The sequence below is a fragment of the Scomber scombrus genome, chromosome 3 (assembly GCF_963691925.1).
Source record: "Scomber scombrus chromosome 3, fScoSco1.1, whole genome shotgun sequence".
In the NCBI taxonomy this organism is placed as follows: domain Eukaryota; kingdom Metazoa; phylum Chordata; class Actinopteri; order Scombriformes; family Scombridae; genus Scomber; species Scomber scombrus.
In genome coordinates this window covers 24961216-24981249 of record NC_084972.1, presented here as the reverse complement: position 1 = coordinate 24981249, position 20034 = coordinate 24961216, and the positions used below count along the sequence as shown (strand labels likewise).

At 38.0% G+C, this 20034-nt stretch overlaps 3 protein-coding genes across 3 annotated transcripts in view; 1 reads left to right on the top strand and 2 right to left on the bottom strand.

Moving 5' to 3' along the window:
* slc12a5a (solute carrier family 12 member 5a) overlaps positions 1 to 5789 on the bottom strand; it is a 169584-nt gene extending 163795 nt beyond the window's left edge. Inside the window, exon 1 of the mRNA XM_062416261.1 lies at positions 5196 to 5789. Within this exon, the coding sequence (XP_062272245.1) occupies positions 5196 to 5355 (160 nt within the window). The 5' untranslated portion in view covers positions 5356 to 5789. The remainder of the gene's footprint in view (positions 1 to 5195) is intronic.
* Positions 5790 to 13235: 7446 nt separating this feature from the next.
* Positions 13236 to 13979, top strand: LOC134006377 (adenosine receptor A3-like). The gene has a single exon (XM_062445450.1). It carries the CDS (start codon positions 13299 to 13301, stop codon positions 13977 to 13979), a length of 681 nt encoding a protein of 226 aa, XP_062301434.1. The 5' UTR covers positions 13236 to 13298.
* Positions 13980 to 15574: 1595 nt separating this feature from the next.
* On the bottom strand, positions 15575 to 18218 carry LOC133978177 (uncharacterized). Its single transcript, XM_062416537.1, has 6 exons — positions 18040 to 18218; positions 17682 to 17830; positions 17445 to 17518; positions 17101 to 17196; positions 16106 to 16204; positions 15575 to 15858 (listed from the first exon to the last, which is right to left on the bottom strand). Exons 1-6 carry the CDS (start codon positions 18145 to 18147, stop codon positions 15689 to 15691), a joined length of 696 nt encoding a protein of 231 aa, XP_062272521.1. The 5' UTR covers positions 18148 to 18218; the 3' UTR covers positions 15575 to 15688.
* Positions 18219 to 20034: the final 1816 nt, after the last annotated feature.

Genomic DNA, 20034 nt, shown 5'->3' with positions numbered 1-20034 from the left:
TGCTAAACAGTCACACTAACTTCTGTCTCGCTGCAAGCTAGCATGATGTCAGCTCAGGTGTACTGTGACAATGCATTTTTCTTTGATTTGTTTAACAGTGCACATCCTGCTAATTTTAAATCTTGACTACAGTTCAGTAACTACTTAAGCGTTGTATGAATTCTGCCACCAGGTGGTGCTGTAGAGTCAGTGAGAAACTAGTTGCGAAAGAGTCGAGAGAAGAAGACAACTTATTTCAGTGTTGTACACAACATGAGAGTAGCAGCTAGTTTATTTCATAGACATAAAGGCCAACGTATGACTACAGTTTATTTGGCAGCTGAGGAAACATTCTGAAACATTTTGAATGTAAATTGCAAACAGTCTCAAAAACCAAAATTAAATAGACTCCTGAAAAGATCGTCATCCGGTCTGAAAGAAACTGTGATGTGACATTTTGCCTGTATTTAAAAGATGTTTTAGAAAGTGACACGTTCAGAGAGACAAAGACTTTGTGTTTTGCATGCAGACGGACAAGCGACCCCAGATACCGATCTCTGATTGATTGTGATTGTGGTTGTGGTTGTTGTTGTCGCTGCGCTCCCATGCTGTGTCATTCTCCTCTCGTCTGCCTCGAAGGAAAAGAGAAAACATCCTGACACAGATTACACCTCGGCCAAGTCGGCCTATCTGCTCACCGACCGAAACACTGAAGACAAATTGGGTTGTGGTTATTAGAGTCTAACGTGCATATTTTTACTTCTAAGCTCTTCTACTACAATGGTCACATTAATAAAACTGAACCACAAAGGCACACACACACACACTTACTTGCTCAAACCCACAAATTTCAGAACCTGTTTGAGAAATCACAGCTCGGCTGGAAACCGCACGACTCAAGGCCAAGAGTGTATCAATAATAGATTGTGCTATAAAAGAGACCACCCAAATGTGCCCACTGAGTGTATCTTTAGACTCATGTAAAATCTGCATTTCATTTAGGAAACTGCTGTGAGATGAAATGATTTGAGCAGAATAATAAATGTTTTTATGTTAACAATGGATCGAATTACACAGCTCTTTAGCGTCTTTGTGCTCATTTAAAAATAATTACAGCCCACAACGTCACTGTTTTGATTCACTCTCACTGCTAACGTTTCAAAACGACGTCGTAAACCCACCGTATGCTACCAGCACCAAGCATCAGCCAGACAAAACAAGCTGCTAGCTGGTGAACACAGTGGAGAGTTTAGCAGCTAATATGCCAGATATTTCCCTCAGGAGTTGATAGAGGGTAAACAGAGCTAGAGGCAGAGTGAATACTGGACTTACATTCTTCAGGTCAACCCAAACACGACTCCAAATGAATGCTAATGTTGCTCTGTGTCTGTACGAGGGGTGAATCTGCAACTGTTTGCTAACACTATTTATGCTTTGTCACCTGCTGACTGAGAAACATGCAGCCCATTCTGAACCCATCTGCACCCCGTTCCTGAGTCCACCTGATCTAACGAAGATATATATTTTTGCACCGCTTCAAGGTCAAGGGCGGAAAGGGCACTTGGCAGCCAGATGAGACTCTTCCTTCCTTCCTTCCTGCCGCAGCCCATCACCATCAGCCACGCTGGCTGGCTGGCTGGCTGAAGCGACTGAGCTCACACCTCCTTCTGGATCAATAGAAACAGGATCACAGAATTTAGATATTGCTCTGGTCTGCCAGCTAAAATACAAACAAGCCTGAAGGAGGGGTTTTTGGTCAACACTGAGGTATTATCCAGCATGAAAATGCATAATTGACTGATTCAGACCTACACACAAACACAATTATATAACACACACAAAATGCCAAATATTGTCTGATATCAGATACCGCTCATCTTTGTCTTTGAATGACAGTAAACTGAATATCTTAGTTTTTTTGGACTGTTGGTGACATAAAAATATGAATATGTCACCTTCAGCTCAGGGAAAAGTTATTCTACTGACAAAACGTTAAATCCAGGCGGGGAGTTCCAGTCCTCTGAGCGGAGGCCAACGCGGAAGTAACTTAAAACTGCATTCTATCAAAAGGCCATCAGAGGGCAACTGTTTTGGTGTCAAATGGACTTCCGTCTCTATACAAGTCAATGGAGAATTCACCATCTTCTCACTTGATTTCTAACCTCAGTAAACGTTTTCAAAATGTGTTTATGGTCTCAATCGCTAGTTTAAAGCCTTCTTCAATACAGTATGATGTTCATTTGGGAAATTTTGCCTTCACTGATTTTATATGTGACGATAAAGCAGGGTATGCATTATGGCGTGGCTACGTCGTGATTGACAGGTTGATTGATTCACAGGTTCAGGAGGGCAGACAGATGGGCAATAGACATAGACTGTATGGAAATAGATATTTCAGAGTTTTGTGTAACATTGTCGTAACATTTCAGTCGCCTAAAAATGACCTGTTCGGCTTTTGGATGTACTGTAATGTAACAGATACACTAAGGATTCGGATAGTCAGATGTTTCGGTAAGTAACATTGCATTTCCCATTCAAAATGACTTGCATCTTATTTTAGCCAAAATTAGAATTTCAATTAATATCATAGTTAACATTAACGTGGATTACTGACAAAGAGTCAAATTTAAGTTACGAATCACCGTGTGCTAACAAAGCTCCGCCTCATGCCCCTCCTGATGCCCATATAGGTAGAATCCGTGTTTTTATTTTTCCCGACATGCACCTGAAATTTTCAAGATGGCACTGCTCAGATCCGAAACTATTGGCCTCCGAGCAGCAGTCCACAAACCAATGGGTGACGTCACGGATGTTACGTCCATTTCTTATATACAGTTTATGGTTAAATCGTGAAAAAAATCGGCAGATTAATTAATACTGAAGACTGTTGCTAACTAGTTTCCTAATGAGAACTTCCATTAAATGTAGCTTGGCAATAAGAAACGTCTTATACAACACTACCTCATTATGTTACAACCATTTCGAGCCACTCGGGACACAAAAAAACAGTAAGAGATAAAAAACACACCATCCCAGCAAGAGATTGATTTCATAATGGTACTTGAAAAAGTGTTTTCACCTGATTGCAGGACCATTTGTGAAACAACTCTGGAGAAAATGTACTGCGTCACTATGGCAACCGGCAAAGTGGTTGTAGAGACAACAGTCTCCACAAGGCTGCGGCTGAGCAAAAATAAAGCATGGGGTGGGGGGACAGTCCTTCAACAAATCGCTCCCCATCTCTTGAGAGGAACACAAGGAGATGGCGAGATTTGTTCCCCACAACCCACGCAGCCCATTTCTTAGCCCCGAGGAAAGATTGATAGACACTGTGTGGACATTTTGGCTGGTAAATTGAAGGTAGAGAGATGCTGAGGTGGCTTTTTTATTTTTTTTTATTTTTAATATATAGATTAATTCACCAGCACTGGAGGAGATGGAAGCATGTTTGGAAAACTGAAGGCTTCCTGTAGACACACGTAGCAATGAAGGGGAGTGCTGGACTCCTTAATTAAAAGCTTCCATTACTGGCCTGAGTGGCCGGCTGTTTAACGAGTGGAAATCATGTTAGCGAAGCAGGAATGCTCTAGAGACTAGAGGGTAACATAATATATCCAGAGAGAACAGTATGTATAGTGTAAGGACTGACGGTAGTGATATAACTCCAGAAACAGACAGAAGATAATAAAAATAGTCTTTTGTGATAAAAAAAGATGTAATTCATAACATTTATTATTGTTCCATAATAAAACTAAAACGCTGGTCAGTTTTGACCGATGAATAAATGATTGAAATAAATGGCTGCCTAAGGCTACAGTACTTAGTAGGCTACAGAGCAAAGGCACAGAAATTAAGGAGCAGCACATTTAGAGCCCCAATAAAGGAATTTATGGGAATCTGGGGAGCCTGGCTAATTAATCAGAAATGTCATTAATGTAGCAGCCTTTCCATAAGTTCAGCATGGTATGAAATGTATTGATTAATTTCTAGATACATCTTTATTTGCACTTGACTGGACCTGAATGATTGCACTTTTACTAATGCTAATCATTGGCAGCGTTAGAGGCTTCCATCCCTGGATCCGATGGGAATTTCAGCCGCCATTTGTTCTGCTCTGCTGCGTTTGATTCAGACTGACAGGAACTGATTATTTTAATCAGGTAAGTTGGAGACATGATTGAAAGACAAAGGCGCTGGTCTCCCAGGAGGCAGATGTTGGACTACTCAAGAGGGGCACTGGAAGAAATTGCCTTAACTCACTTTAACGCTGACAGTACAATAGGTTTGGCTGAGTAAGATGTTTCACCCATAGTGAAATGAGCATAATAATTGTACAGGACTGTTGTTTTATTACATAAATATGCACTAAACTGGGAGTAAAACTCATCCATAAAAGAGGCAGCCAAAAAAAACACTTTTCGAGCCATTATCACCTTATAAAATCGTTTTCTGGTACAGTTCATCCACGCCAGCCTCCATTATTGAAGCATACTTGACATTGACATCTCCTTTCCAACACCAGGGAAAGCAAGTGGTTTCCCTGCTGTGGTTTCAAGTGGCAAATCAACGCATATGTAGAGGATAAAATCTCGACTGCTTGGATTTCATTAAGTATACATAAACCCTCTGAATCAGGCCACAGTCTATCACATGCAAATGTGAATATCAAATGAGCTGCTGTCTGACAAGCTGAGGGGTAACAGAGGAAATAAACTGATGCCCTTCAGAGAGACCAGTGACGACATGCATTGTAAGAAAAACGTGTCTGAATGTATGCAACAGTGCGTCATGCCAAATTAAGTTAGCAGCCCCATCTGAAAACAAAGCCAAACATATCCTCATTTTGTTTGTTTGGGGTAAACAGACATAACCATGCATACAAAAAAATGCACATGAAACTAATATAAATCTAGTTGAAAACAAACTAGACGATTTGCACATTTTTTTGTGTTACTGCCCAGACTGTGTCCTGCGTGGCCATTAGAAATTCAAGTCACACACACACACACACACACACACACACACACACACACACACACACACACACACACACACACACACACACACACACACACACACACACACACACACACACACACACACACACACACACATCTGTCCATAGACGGAGAGGTGTCACTGCTAGCACATAGCCAATAGCTAACAAACAGTATTAGGGTAAAAAAAAAAAAAAAGCCGGTGTGAGTGAATCCTACCTTTCAGCACCACCACAGTCTCATCGCCGGCAGCATCTTCCCCCTCTGCTCCGCTGCTGGTCGGGGGCTCATCCCCCTCAAACAGCTGGTTCACCTCCCCCTGGATGTCTGAGGGGCGCCGGTCGCCGTCGCTCTTGGAGACGGTGAACCTCTGGCTCATGGTTGTCGCCGGTCAGACAAGCGACTGTCTCTTGCCACCTTTGCGGGGGTAAACGTGGGCAGACAACGGTAACGAAAAGAAAAAAGGGCTCTCTCTTATCTTGTGTTAGTGATGGTCCACCCTCACTGTCCGGTAAGTTTACCTGCGGCTACTCTGTCCGAGGAGCACGGCAGCTCTTTGTCGAGTAATAAGATGTGTGATGCCGAGTGGACCATCTCATCAACCGGTGTCTGCCGCCTGCCACGCTTGGTCCTAACGCCGACAAGCTGGTGTTTCGCTTTAACTGGTGACCGTGTTAACTGGTGACTTTCACGTAGGTGTTCTCCTAAAAAGCATTTGTAATTTAATCTTTTTTTAAAAATACATACTTCTCTGTGTTTAATATCTAAGTATCTAACCATTTATGTAAGTACAGTTGTGTTCAGAAGACTCACTCATCTCTTAACGTATCTTAAAATGTGAGAGTCACCAGTTAACACGGTCACCAGTCACACCGAAACACCAGTTTGCAGCGCTTTCTAAAAAAAAACCCACAAAAAACATAAACACACTTTATATTAATCACTCGAGATGCTTTAAGAAACTAAAACACACATCGAAATTGTTCAAACCACTATTATTTATTTAGTTTTTTTTTATTAGCTGTATTTAATGCACTGTTTTTATTGAAGGCGAGCCATTACTCAACATTTCTGAGTTGTCGTTGCTAGGCAACCACAGCATAAGCTAAAGATCAACTGCCATCACTCGGCCAGCAGTGTTTTTTTATTATTTTTATTGTATTTAACAGTGTAAGTTTTTAAAGCATTATTTGCGTGAACATTATTTGTTAAAGAAACTTTAAATAAAAGCAAGTGGCTGCTATCAAGCCTGGATTAGTTTAAGTGGCCATGCTTGAATTATATCTGCCCCAGACAGCCAGGCACTTTGCCAGCTCCGGTCTAATGTGCCAGCTGAATTGCACTAATTTAATTGAGAATTTGTTTGTAAATTTGCACCACTATATCAATATCAACTCACATAAGGACCATAATGGGTGCTTCTGTCTTACCTGACCTAGAGCTTCTGTATGGAAGAGGGTCCTTGTGTCAAATACCTCTTTCAAGTCCTCCAATAAAATAGAATAAAAACACAGTACAGTCTCACACACACACCAGTCCTAAAATAAATAAATATAAACAGTAATGTGTATCACTGAAAATAGCTGTAGTATACACCACAGTTATATGAAATATTGCACATAAGTAGATGTGATTATTGCACAGTTTGAAGTTCATGAGAATGATATTATATTATTGCATTTTATTAGAGTAAATTTTGAGTGTTAGCACATGCACAGTTTACATATTGCATTGTTCAGGAAAGAACTATTGCTTTTAAACAAGTCTGTTTAATTAAATTACCCCAGAGCAAATCCTTCATTGTCTAGTAGTATATCTGTTAAAAAAAATGTGCACAGAGCAGAAATTACCCAGCAGCTAATTTTTACCCCAGGGCCACCATCACTGGTTAGTCTGGTCATAGTTTGTAAAGCTTAGCAAGGTGGTGCTGTTGAGCTTTTGACTGAACATCAGGTCAAGAATTGTTCAATTTGTCATCAAACAAATCAATCAATTGTGCATTTAATAGGTGTTGCCGTTGACATGATAAGGTTGGGGTTTTTTATCTTTAGTTACATCTTTTTCTGGATTGTGTTGTTCAAACTCACATGCTCATACAAATTCACACCTGGAAGCAGAATAACAGTCTGATCCTTTGGCCACTCAGCACCTCTACTGGAGTAGTTGTGGGTTACCAGTCCAGGGATCAAAACCAGCAACTTTTCAGGGACCTAGGTTTGTTCTCCTTTTGCCCTGTTTTTTCCTACTGTTGCCCCTGCCTCTTGTGTCTTGTTTGTCTGTGTCTGTCTCTCTGTGTTGTGATTCTGGAGCTGGGCATGGTCTATGAATCACACACCTGCCTGCAATTAAGTCATCAAGCCATCTACCCTGCTGCTGTACATAAGCCAGGCTCAGTCATCCACTCATCACCAGTTCATCCATTTCCCTTTGTGGTAACTGTGCTCGGCCAAACCTTGCACTTAGTTTTGTAGACTCAACTTGTTTCATCCTGCTCCCTCAGACTCGTCTGCCTTGGATTCACCTATGGTCACCAGTCACCAGCTCTGTTCTCAGAGAAACTCAAAGGATTCACTTACCTGCCTGCCCACTCCAACGACACCGGACCTCAACATCAGAATCAGGACTATTGTAAAAAGGACGTTGCAAATTATCTTCAATTCTGTGTCAATAAACTCATCTTAGTTGAACACACTCCCATTACAGTGCTTTGTTCTGCTCATTTGGTCAAAAGAAACTTGTACTTAACCCTTAGATACTGTTCATATTGTCACTCATAATTAGACTCTACAGCAATTCACATTCATAAATTCTCCATCAGTCATTAATAAATGTTTGATTAATCTGAGAACATTTTATAGAATATGATGAATGCAACATGTTTGAAAGCTGATTATTGAAAACAAAAAAAGTTATAAACACAGGTAAATTTTGCATATATAAAAAATGTGTATCTGCAGCTGCACACACAAAAAAAGGATGCACTTTATTTCTAATTTTGTATAATGTAGGTCACATTAGGAAAGTGTGTAAATGTGTATGTGGTGTTTTTACAGCTCTCAAATGTAAAAAATTGGTCAAATTTAACCCTGAACAGTATGTAAGGGTTAACACAACTCTCTGGTCACAAGCCTGCTTCTCACGAGAAACTGTGATGTGATAAGGCTGTAGCATGTAATAATTATAAAATAATTTACTATTATTTTGTTGTATTTACATGCAGTTTTCTTACCCTTGCATGCTATTCAGAAGGACAGTGACATGAGCATCATTTCTATCAATAATGCAATAAAAAAAAATGTACTTACACCTTTGTAGCATATTAAAGATCACAAATATGACATCTGATGCAATCCAATACTGCAGCCCTGCAATATTGCATTATATTCATAGGCGTTTTTAATATATTGACCAACATCACTCTACATTGTGTACAATGAAAAAGAAAAAAAACCTCACATGTGACATTCACATTATTACACCTGTTTTTAATAAGTCAAATTGTATGTTGTGAAAAGCGTCTTGGTCTGATTACCGTCTAGCTGTGGTATAATGAGCAAAATAATTTGAAATGACATTAACACACAATTCAGAGGTTTCTTTTCAGTGACAATGACATTGTGTTAAAAGACTGCATGAAAATTATGAATGCAAGTCTTTACACAGATGTTGTTGTACTAATTATGATGTTCATTACGTTTCAGTAACTTTACATAACCTCTACCTTGACCTAGATTTGGTCAATCATTAAATATAAAAGACATGATCCAAAATCCTTTGCCTACAGCCAAGTTACCATGTGACAACTATGTGGAGTTAACTAAGAGACAGACAAAATATTTGATCTGAATCAGAGCCACTTTTTCTCTAAGGCTGTATCACCAAATCTGAAAAAATCCAAATGTTTTCAACTGGCTTTTTCAACTTTTTGCAAGATTCGGGATCTGGCTGAGTACATCATTAAACACATAATCTTAATCCTAATGCTCAAGGATTGCCCCTCAAGCATCAGCATAAAACTCTCAAATGTCTTTAAGTGGGCTCCTTAGCAGAAGTGTTGGTAAAATATTTGCCTAATAACAGGGGTTATCATGACTGAACAATTTGAGAAAGTATAGCTAATTACACATTTTACAAAAGAGTAAATGATGCATGAAATAAAATTGAATAAGAAATTATAATATTGAGTAAGATAGGCTATTACATTAGTGCTTTATTTGACATTAGGCTACTCAGTAATTTTCAGATAAAATCATGTCAATCAAAGTGACATTATATTTATTTATAAAAGTTAACTGTGTGGTAATATTGGCAAAAGTGATACAAGATGATTGAAGAGATGATTACTGTCTGGACTACCCACCAGGGACAAAGGTGGACATGCTGGGATGTTGTTGTTGTCAGTGCTGCAAAATTGAGGGAGGAGGTCAGGGTGGAAAGGTGAGTCAACAAAGTGAATGCCTTGGACTTTGGTTGCTGTGGTTTTAAACATGTTAATACTAAATTATTGACAAAAGGGGTCTTATTGGGTTTTAGAGCCTATAATTTTATGAACAGTAATTAATTCCCTTCAAAAATATTGTTGTCTGTGAAAATATGTGTTATAGTTGTGCTCTTGGCTAGGCCATTGGCCACAAAGAGGCTCACTTTTTTCTACTGGTTCTCCCACCACACAGCTCACTCGACTGGGTGGTTGTGCAGGCCTGACCCTCCTCCTGTGTTGTCAATCATGCAGTGTGCTCAGAATTGGCTTCAGTACAACTATAGGTGAACACAAAGATGAACCTAAACCAAAATGCTTATGAGCGGAGGGTTATCGTGCATTATCCATCAGGCTTTCAACAATAAACAGTTCCTTTCAGCAACACTGCACTCTCTATGCATGTCCACTAGTGTGACAGGTTCATATTATAAGACTGGAAAAGATGACAAATGATAATCAGTGACAGTGACACTAAGTTATTACTGGGGTTTTTTTGTTTGCTTGCTCTCTAATAGGCTTTTAATGACATATACTGTGCGTAAATAAACATTTACGTGAGATGGCAGTGGTGTGAGGTAAACTGACAGAATATCATTGCAAGGATTTCACCTCAAGGGTTTCTCCTCTTCACCAGGTAGGAGAAAGAATATCACTGCTGCTGAGCTGAAGGTCGAGGTTGATGTTGATATTTCGGGATCAGCCATGTATCAACAAAGACTGGAGAAAAAACACATTCAGATTTACTGATAATGTGTGTATATCATATAGATATATATTACTTATATCATATATTATACCGGCTGTATATCAGCATGTTAACATTGTCATTGGGTGAATGCAACTCATAATTGAAATCATGAATTATGAATGGTCTGGAGCCAGGCAAGTAGAGTAATCTCTTTGTGGCACGCACAGTCTTCCTGCAGTGAGTCCCAGTGCCATATTTTACTGTATTTCACCATTATTGGAAGTATTATTACATCTTTTCTTATTCTATCACATAGTTCTCTACTAAAGAGCATAAAAAGGTCAGTGTAGTTGACCACGAGGCAGCCAGGACACCCACTTTACAGCATCACATATAGCCAGATTATAGTAGAAAAGTGTGGATGGTAACTATCACTAAATGGTTTAAATTGTCAGCAGCAGTGAAACACATGTATCAAAAATGTTAAAAAATAAAAATATTATTGTTAACATGATAAAAAAAATACAATCTAGAAAATAACAATGTTGAAAAAACAAATAATATAGCTATTACATAAATATATAGCTTACAAAAAAATTATTTCAATGTCTACTACAGTAGTGGGTTAAATGTATTGTAGGTATACAAATATGTGTGCATTACTTTTGTGGGTTTTTTAAACAAATTTTATTTTTTCTTCAACTCTTTTTACTGGAAGGTAATAAAATCAAAGTAAACAAGCAAGTGAAAGAGAAAGAGAGCCGGTGGGGGGGAGTTTAAAATAGCAAGTAAACACACAAAGGACACACCATTAGACACAAATGCAAACAGCATATTAAACAAAACTCCTCTTGTACTCATACTGCTACTTGCTATGTTTGCTGTCAACATCAAACAGTATGTTGTTCTCGCAGGGAACAGACTCAAATTTTGTGTGTCAATATCCATACCTGCAAATGTATTAAAGATTTAACAACTGTACTTGGAGATATATAAAATACTTTGAATGTGTGAAGCATCTTTTAAAGACAATTACACGACAAAATATTGCTTATGTTTTATCCTGAAGGTTGACATTGAGCATACACAGATGTTTGGTGTGTCCTTTGAGAGAACATCCACTGCAATACTTGGCCATAAGGCGTTTAGGGAGGACATGGCAGGTCCCAACTGAATCATAAAAAGGAAGGAATATTGTTTATTTATTCATTTTCACTTTGTAAATGCTTGGCAATAAATAGGAATTTTATTATTGTATACATAGTATGTTATAAATGTGGAAAGAGACTCAGATATGGGCCTTTGTCTGCTGTGTTGAGCAGCTTCTTACAGGCTGTTGATACAGGAAGTCTTTATCGTGGCTCTGATACCTGTTCATCTCTCTTAGTTCTGTTTAAATTGATATCACTGACCATCCACCCGCCTGTGTCTGAGTGGATATGAAGTTAACTAAATATTAACCCTGAATTAAGCATTTCCAGCAAGACTTATTTACTTATAAAAACAAACTGGTGTGTAAACACTGCAGTTTCCAAACTGGAGAAAAGGGATCAAGAGTTTATGAGAGGTTGTGTTTTCTCTCTGTTTTGCAGTTTTTACAGAGCACTGCTAGCGCTGGTTGTTGCAGTAGCACTTTTATAAATACATGCTAACGTCAGAATGCTAACACACTCACTGTGACAATGCTAACGTGCTCATGTTTGGTATAATAGTCACCATGTTCACCATCCTAGTTTAGCTTATGTTACAATAGCATGCAAACATTTTCTAATTTGCATTAAAAACACAGCTGAGGCTGTTGGGAATGTCTTTTAGCTTTGCAGGTATTTGGTCATAAAACAAAGTATTGGACAAATTGACCTGATGATAGCAGTAGATGAAAAGTTTAGATCGTTACAATTAATCCTGTGGAGAAAATTAATGTGCAGCTCGAATTTCAACCATAACCAATCGCATTATTACAATACAGGAAAGGACAGGGATATCACCGAGGAAAGGGAAGGCAATTTTATCTACAGTATAGAGCACATTTTATTACAGGTAACCTCAACTCATCACCAAAGCCATGTTTCATTTCGTTATTGAGATATTTCAGTCTGGAAAGAAGTGGTCGAGCAGTCAAAAAAATGTAAGTTTATGTTTTAGGTGATACATTTTAATAAGTCATGGACAAAGAAAAAAAAAAGTCAAATGTTAAGTCAATAATGAACATATTTTGGACCAGATGCTCCACAACTCATTTGTCTTATTAAGAAGTTATCAGTTGTACATACATGAACAATGTATGTAGTTCATTTGGAAAGATTTGCATTAGCCACAAGATGTCTAATTGAGCGGAAATATAGTGTCATGCCTTGATGTATACCGGAATTCACACTGCTGCAAACACATCAGCTGTTCCAGCAAACCTGATGAAAGCGCTGAGTTTATTTTTAGTTTTTTTCAAAAATGTGGCTTTGTGACTTCCTCTATTTGCCAAAATAGCGTGCTTGAAGGTGGGTTCTAAAAACCACTGAAACCAATGGTTCGAGATTTGTCGAACCTCTAGATATATAATTATTTTTAACTACGAAGAGGGTGATGACTTCCTCAAAGAGCACAGTGTGTTCATGCTCACATGCAAACATGCTGCACATTGAATACCTAGACGCACAATGGATGTGAGTAAGGGGATCTACATGGTGATGGAGGTGCTCATTGCTCTCAGCTGCTGTCTGGGTAATATACTGGTTATTTTGGCCCTGTGGATCAGTAAGAGCATTCAACAGCCCACCTACTGCCTCATCGTCTCTCTGGCTGTGGCTGACTTAATGGTTGGCTGCGTAGCCATACCATTAGCTGTGATGGTGGATGGAAAAGTGAACATTTCATTCCATGGCTGCCTCTTCATCAGCTGTGTATATCCCTTTCAGGTAAAATTATTCAGACTTATACTTCATGAATATGCAGAGAGAAGTAAAAGAGTACTGCCAGACTAAGGGGTTGAATGTAATCTAATGCAAAACCTACATGCATGTATTGTGAGGTATTTTGGATAGTGAGAGAGGCATATAGTTATATACTTCACATTTTATTCATTACATCCGCCTATTACTGTTTTGGATTATTGATTTTGTAGTTTTTTTGACACAGAACACATACATAAATATTGTTGATGATACTAATATTTATTCATTGTTTCTATAGGTACAAAAGGACAGTCACACAGAGACATTCTTGGTTTGTGGTAGCAGCATGTTGGCTTGTTGCAATACCACTGAGTTTTGCACCTATGCTTGGATGGTACAAACAAAACCCCTTGCCTGAGTCAGCCAACTCTACAAATGTCTGCCGGTTTATAGATGTGATCCCCATGTCATATCTCGTCTACTTTAACTTTTTCATCTGCACACTGATACCTCTGTTGATTATGGCTGTGTTGTACGGCTACATCTTCATTACCATTCAAGGAAACCTTCGAGTGAAACCAGGCAATGGTGTCCAAACACAGTCTTACAACTACCTGAAGAAAGAGAGGCAGCTAGCAGGATCTCTGTCTCTGGTCTTGGTCCTGTTTGCCATGTCCTGGCTCCCGCTCCACATCATGAACTGCATTGCTTACCTTGGTGGGGAGAATATTGTACCAATACCAGCCTTCTATGTTGGTATTGTGCTTTCTCATGCTAACTCGGCTGTAAACCCAGTTGTGTATGCGTTCAAAATAAAGAAGATCAAAACAGCATACCTGCAGATCTGGCGGCGCTGTATTGAATGTGGAGAAGAAAATCAAGCCTCCAAGACAAGCCAGACAACAGACAACAATCTCAGTGTGAACAGAGTGCCTGAAATTGAGTGAAGGCATATTTCCTTGATAGTGTTTTTCTCTGTTCTTAAGGACCATTAACTCATGTGTGACTTAACAGGTACACATGAGTGCGTCTGCTGAAACAAAGATTTATGGAACTTTTCCTTTTACTCATCATTTTATTTTGCTGTTTTATGCTTTTCATTTTAGAAATTCAGTTGAAGTTTGAGTGTTTCTGTTTTCTGTACATCATGTTATCAGATGCAAGTATTTGTATGCAGTAGACTTTTGGTTCACTGTGTGATTGTTGATACTTTTGTTCACTTTAAGAATCAATGTAAAGCTGTATTTCATATTTCGTTTTGGAGTGTATTTTGGTAAGTACATGGTCGCCCATAAAGTTGGAATAATTTTGTTTTCAGACACATTCCTTTTATTTTCTATTTATACACATCAGTAATCACCTTTGACCCGGTGCAATGAGATTGATGAATACAATTTTGAGAATATATACATTTTATCAAGAATAAATCACATTTTCACAATCATTTCATGGAAAGAGGTAAAAAATATTTTATTCCAACTTTATGGGCGACCGTGTACTATATCTGCTCCTTGACCAAACAGATGTTGTAGCTCACTATTATGTCACATTTGACTTTGTGTCACAACTCAATCTCTTTAGTCTACAGTTCACCGGTGCACTTTCAAGCAACTCTCCGTGCCCTAAACATCTTTCAATTACATGTATTATAATTTTAATGGATTAAACAGCTTTAGCTTCACCATGTGTAGAATATTTACGCGATCTTAGCATCTTTCAAATTATTAATCATGATTTTTAAACATTGTGTTCATTTATCATCTCCTCCCATAGACTGTTTCCGTGTTACTTGTTATACTCAAGAGCACCCCACTGAGGTCTGTACATTTTCAAGAGCAGAAGGGACATTGTTAATGAAAAGTCAACACAAACCAGTTTACATTCATGTAACTGAGATGGCAGTAGGGATGTTGGAGATTTCAAACCAAATAAAATAAATATCTGTGTGGCTACAATGAGCCAAATGAGAAACATTACTGTACATCTGTAGTGTGGATGGTGATACATGAAATTCAGGTTTGCATTGAAAAAGACAACATTCAACAGAGTTTTTATTTTTAATGAGGTGAAGTTGGAAAATACCTTTTGTTTGTGGCTTTTGCCAAACCCCTGCACAGGCGCTATTCATGACCTAGTGACCCATAAATATATACTACACTCATAGCAAAAAGAGTCAGAATCACTGTGACAATATTCAAACCTACCAATGATTTTTTCTTTTTTTTTAAAGACTTGACTGAAAGAAAATCTGTACAGTACACAATGATGTAAAATACTTTTTCATCCAGGAACCTCACTTCCTAACAGCAACCCTGCTGTGTGTGGCCAAATACATTAAAAAATAAAAAACTGTTCTTGCGTACGTAACCCATCTTTCACTGTATTACTTGATGTTCTTATTTCTGTGTTGTACAGGTTGAAAACAAGATTACATCTACATTTAACGCAAGTTTAAATGTTAAACCCAATAGTGTTTGTAGACCAATATATCTAAGTGGATGTATTGGAGGTTATTGTGAATAACACTTGCACTTCTGAAAGATGAGGAGAAATAGTGTTTATTGAGACACCCGAGAGCTTTTGTCTTTCACTGTTTGTCTTTAATCCAGATCAGTGACTGTTTTGTAGGTTTGTCACTGATATTGCAGCAAAGGCTCTAGCCAGGGATGATTGCCTCAAAAAGTTTAACAAGAATAAGAATGATGAACTCTCCAACACACTTAACGATCTCTTCTTTAGCCTTTTCCATCCTCTCATTAACTATAGCTTTTAATTCTGCGTTATTCGTATCAGTGTCGTCTTCAATTATCTTGCAGGTGTCATAGTCTGTGCAGGGAACAGAAAGGCAAATTAGATTAACACTGACAGTAAAAATAACAGTTTATTTTGTATAATGTACACAACAATTAAAAATGTTACTATGGCACATTCTTTGGTTAATTATTATATTTCTTTTGGTATATCAGAGTAATACCCTGACTACATTGAGATTTCAAACTGTCTAAGTAGATTCATATGATTTTTCAAGCCATTAAAAAAAACAAAAAAAAACGAAAAGATGTAAAAGTCTCACCGTGATCTGACTTTAATACTTCCGGTTTCTTCCAGCCAAGACATTCTGTCTGTGTCTCAAACTCCCTCATCTGGTCAGCAGTGACAGTGCTTCGCCTACCTGGTGAGGAGGAGATGCAAATGAAGATAAAAGCTTTGTCATGATTTTCTTTCTTGAATTAACTTGAGTTTTTGGAGGGCATGTTAATTTGGTCATTTAATTTGGTGGACTTGTTAGTTTGAGCACTTCTAGATCTTAGATGTACTCCCCTGGTTTCATCATCAGTACTAAAAAAGGAAAACTGCTCTGAAAATATCTGGCTTTTTGACAAAAAGTCAAGGTTCAAGACTGTGTACATAAAGATTTCAGTGTAGAATTTAACGATGACTCCCAGTGTGTGATTTGCCAAAAAAAAAAAAGAAAAGCCAAACCAAAAATAGCCAAAAAAATATAAACTTATAGGGTTGGTACATTATCTGGGAGAATGTTTAGGATATTGCTTAAATAAAATTGGAAAAGGGAATACAGGATGGGAAAAACACTTCTCAAACCAGCACCCCCTCCTACTTCACTACCCTATACACTATTTAAGTTTCTTTTTTGGTCTTTACAGCTGCTGAGAGAAATAACTTAACTGTTTTAACTAAATAGTTAAATTGCAGCTGGACAGCTAAACAATGAATTAAAACTCACTTTGAAGTTTGCTAAGGGGAGCAGTGGAGTTTATCTAGATGTTTATCTAGTGCACCTTAAATTTCTCATTTTAAATTAGCATGCCTTAACATTCAGTATTAGTTAGCAATATTTTTCCCTTCATCAGATATGTCTGGATTATATATTAAAGTTAACTAATCCAAATGGGAATAATGAATTATGAAAGGTCTGAAGCCAGGCAAGGAGCTTAGTGTCTTCATGGTGTGCACTGTCTTTCCACAGTGAGTGTCATATTAATCTTATTTTGCATATTTCACCATGTTTTGATTCTTTTGACTAGTTTATCACTATGTTCTCCTTACTGTAGAGTTCAATAGTTAGAATGTCATTTCTCTTCAAAACGATGCAGTCAGGACAGCCAGTTTGCAGCATTACATGTGGGTCACCAACTGGGAGATCTGTTGGAAACATAAAAAGTGTGTGTATGGTAATAATCATTTGGTTTATAGTTTACATTCTCAGCAGCAATGAAAGCTTTATATTATAATAATGTATCAATAATGTATCAAAATTTTAGAAACAAATGTCACAGAATGAGAATAAACAAGCAAGTGAATGAGACAATAAGTCAGGTCTGCAGTGCACAGTAAAAATTAAAATAGCAATTAAACACCAGTGCACACAGTATATTAAATAAAACTCTTACTGTTGCTGTCAACATCAAAAATGTGGTTGTTCCGAGCGAAATATGTTTCAGATTGATTGGCGCAAAATCCATGCCTGCAAAAGATTTGTTAAAGGTTTATTAAGTGAAAGAGTAACTGGACAGTGCATGGACATGTATGATGCACAAAAACTCTGACTGTGGGATACATTTTTATTTAAAGATTCACACCAACAAATAATTTCATCAACCACCATTTTAAGTAAAATGATTGCTTACGTGTTAATTTTAAGGTTGACATCATAAACATTTGCTGTGTCTTTGGCAGTAACATCCAATGCAATACTTGGCCAAAAAACAGTGCCCAATAATTTGGGAAGCACACAGAGTTCAGAGGAAAAGGCTATGCCGTGCCATCTCCCAGCCAACTGCAATTACAAGAAAAGGAAACATTGTAGGAAACTTTTTTTAAGCAAATGTTTATCATTAATCATCCAATTTAAGTGTGAATACTCTCAAAACACATTTCTGGGAAAGGAAATACAGAACAAATAGGTTAAGTAGGTTCAATTTAATTTTGTCTAATGAGGCGGTTTGAAAAATACATCATTAGATATGAATGTGGGAAGCGACTTACAACTGGAATTGTTTCCGCTGGTTTCAGCAGCTTCTGACAGGCCAGTGATGCAGGCTGGCACACTGAGGTGAAACTCAGTACAACAATAACAACACACAAAGTCTTCATCTTGGCTCTGACACCTCGTTGTTCTCAGGTCTGTTTTATATTGATACCACTGACCAATTATTCTTGTACCTCATCCACCCACCCCTGTACCTCTGCTGATTACCATAAACCAAATGTTGACCCTGAATACTACTTAAATAAACCTTGATGTTTGCTTATGAAGCACAGAGTTATGCAACACAGTCTGCACACTGCATTAAAGGGACACAAGTCAATTAAAGTGTCGTCTTTACCTACAAACTGTATCGTTATGTCCTATATTCGTATTCTCAGCTGCTTATCCTTTTTCTGATCAGAGAGGCAAAAACATGTCTCAATATAAATTAGGCAGCTGGCTTCACAATGAACAAGTGGTTAGATATCACTGAGTTCATGTAGCCTCATAATTTTTCCAATCATCAAAGACACACATGGGTTTCAAAGTCTGACAAAAAAAAAATACAAAATTACATTCTGACAAATTAAATGATTCCCATGTCTTAAAAAGGTAAATGAAGTTTTCAGTAAACTAAACACACATAGGATAAAAATGTAAACTAAAGAAGATAAAACCTCTTACCAGGTCTGCCACCACATGTGAAGGTAAAAGAGAATGAGTGAGAAGGAATGCTGTCTTTTAATAAGGGCTTGAGTGTGCAAGGTGAAGTCAGTCAGGACACTTAGGTGTGACAGAAGGTGAACCAAACAGCCAATTAGTGAGAAAGAAAGGAATTGAGGTAAGTGAGGAAAAGGAAGTACATTAAATAAAAGAAAAACAGTGAATGTTTGTTACCAACCCTGCTTCTCAATGAACAAAAACATTTTCTTCTTTTTTTTAAAGTTGGACATTTAAAAAAAAAAATGAATTTCTCAATGAAGTGATAAACACAAATCAGTTTATATTCATATACTGAAATGACAGCAGGGATCTCAGAGATTTAAGAGCAAATGAAACCAGTATCTGCATGGCTACAATGAATCAAATGAGAAACCTCCCTTCCTAATGGCTTCTCAGTGGCCAAAAACTTTTTTTTAAATAGATAAACTTGGGTCCGTTCCATAAAGCAAGCTCAGAAAAGCTGCGCTTATTGTCAAACACCTGACTTGAATGAGCCTAACACATGAGATCAGGCTACAGCAGTTCCATCGTCGTTCACGCAATCAAATTAATTTAAGACAAGCTAGAGTATTCAGACTAATTGCGTGTGCACGCCATTCACATGCAGCCCATGACGTCGAACACAGATCACACGGATTCACAATGACAAAATCCACCACAAAAGAGCCACAGAGCAGCAGCAGTCTCTAGCACACACTTCTGCTGAAGACATATGAAGGATTTAAACATATGATCACAAAAAACAATAAATAAAATCCAAGAGAAAGGCTGGCAGAAAATTGCTGATCGATTGAATGGGTCTGATCTGTCTCTGAAGGTGCGCTCTTGTTGCAGTGCCCTGTGTACTATGGCAGCTCTGTCATGTACAAGCTCCTCAATCAAAGGACACGCCTTGACTAATAGAGAAACAGCGCATGGGTTGAGGTCGTTATATAGACTGGACCTTAATCAATTAACAGAAAAAGGGAAACGCCTAGACATGCATCCACTCAGAAAAAACTGAAGTTATTGTGCTTGGCCCTAAACACCTCAGAAACACATTATCTAATGATATAACTACTAAAAAAGAAAACAAATTTCAAGGACTGCCTATTTTCATCTGCGCAATATTTCAAAAATTAGACATATCCTGTCTCAAAATGATGCTGAAAAACTAATCCATGCATTTGTTACTTCTAGGCTGGATTATTGCAATTCATTATTATCAGGCTGTCCTAACAAATCTTTAAAGACTCTCCAACTGGTCCAAAATGCAGCTGCACGCATTCTGACAAAAACTAGAAAGAGAG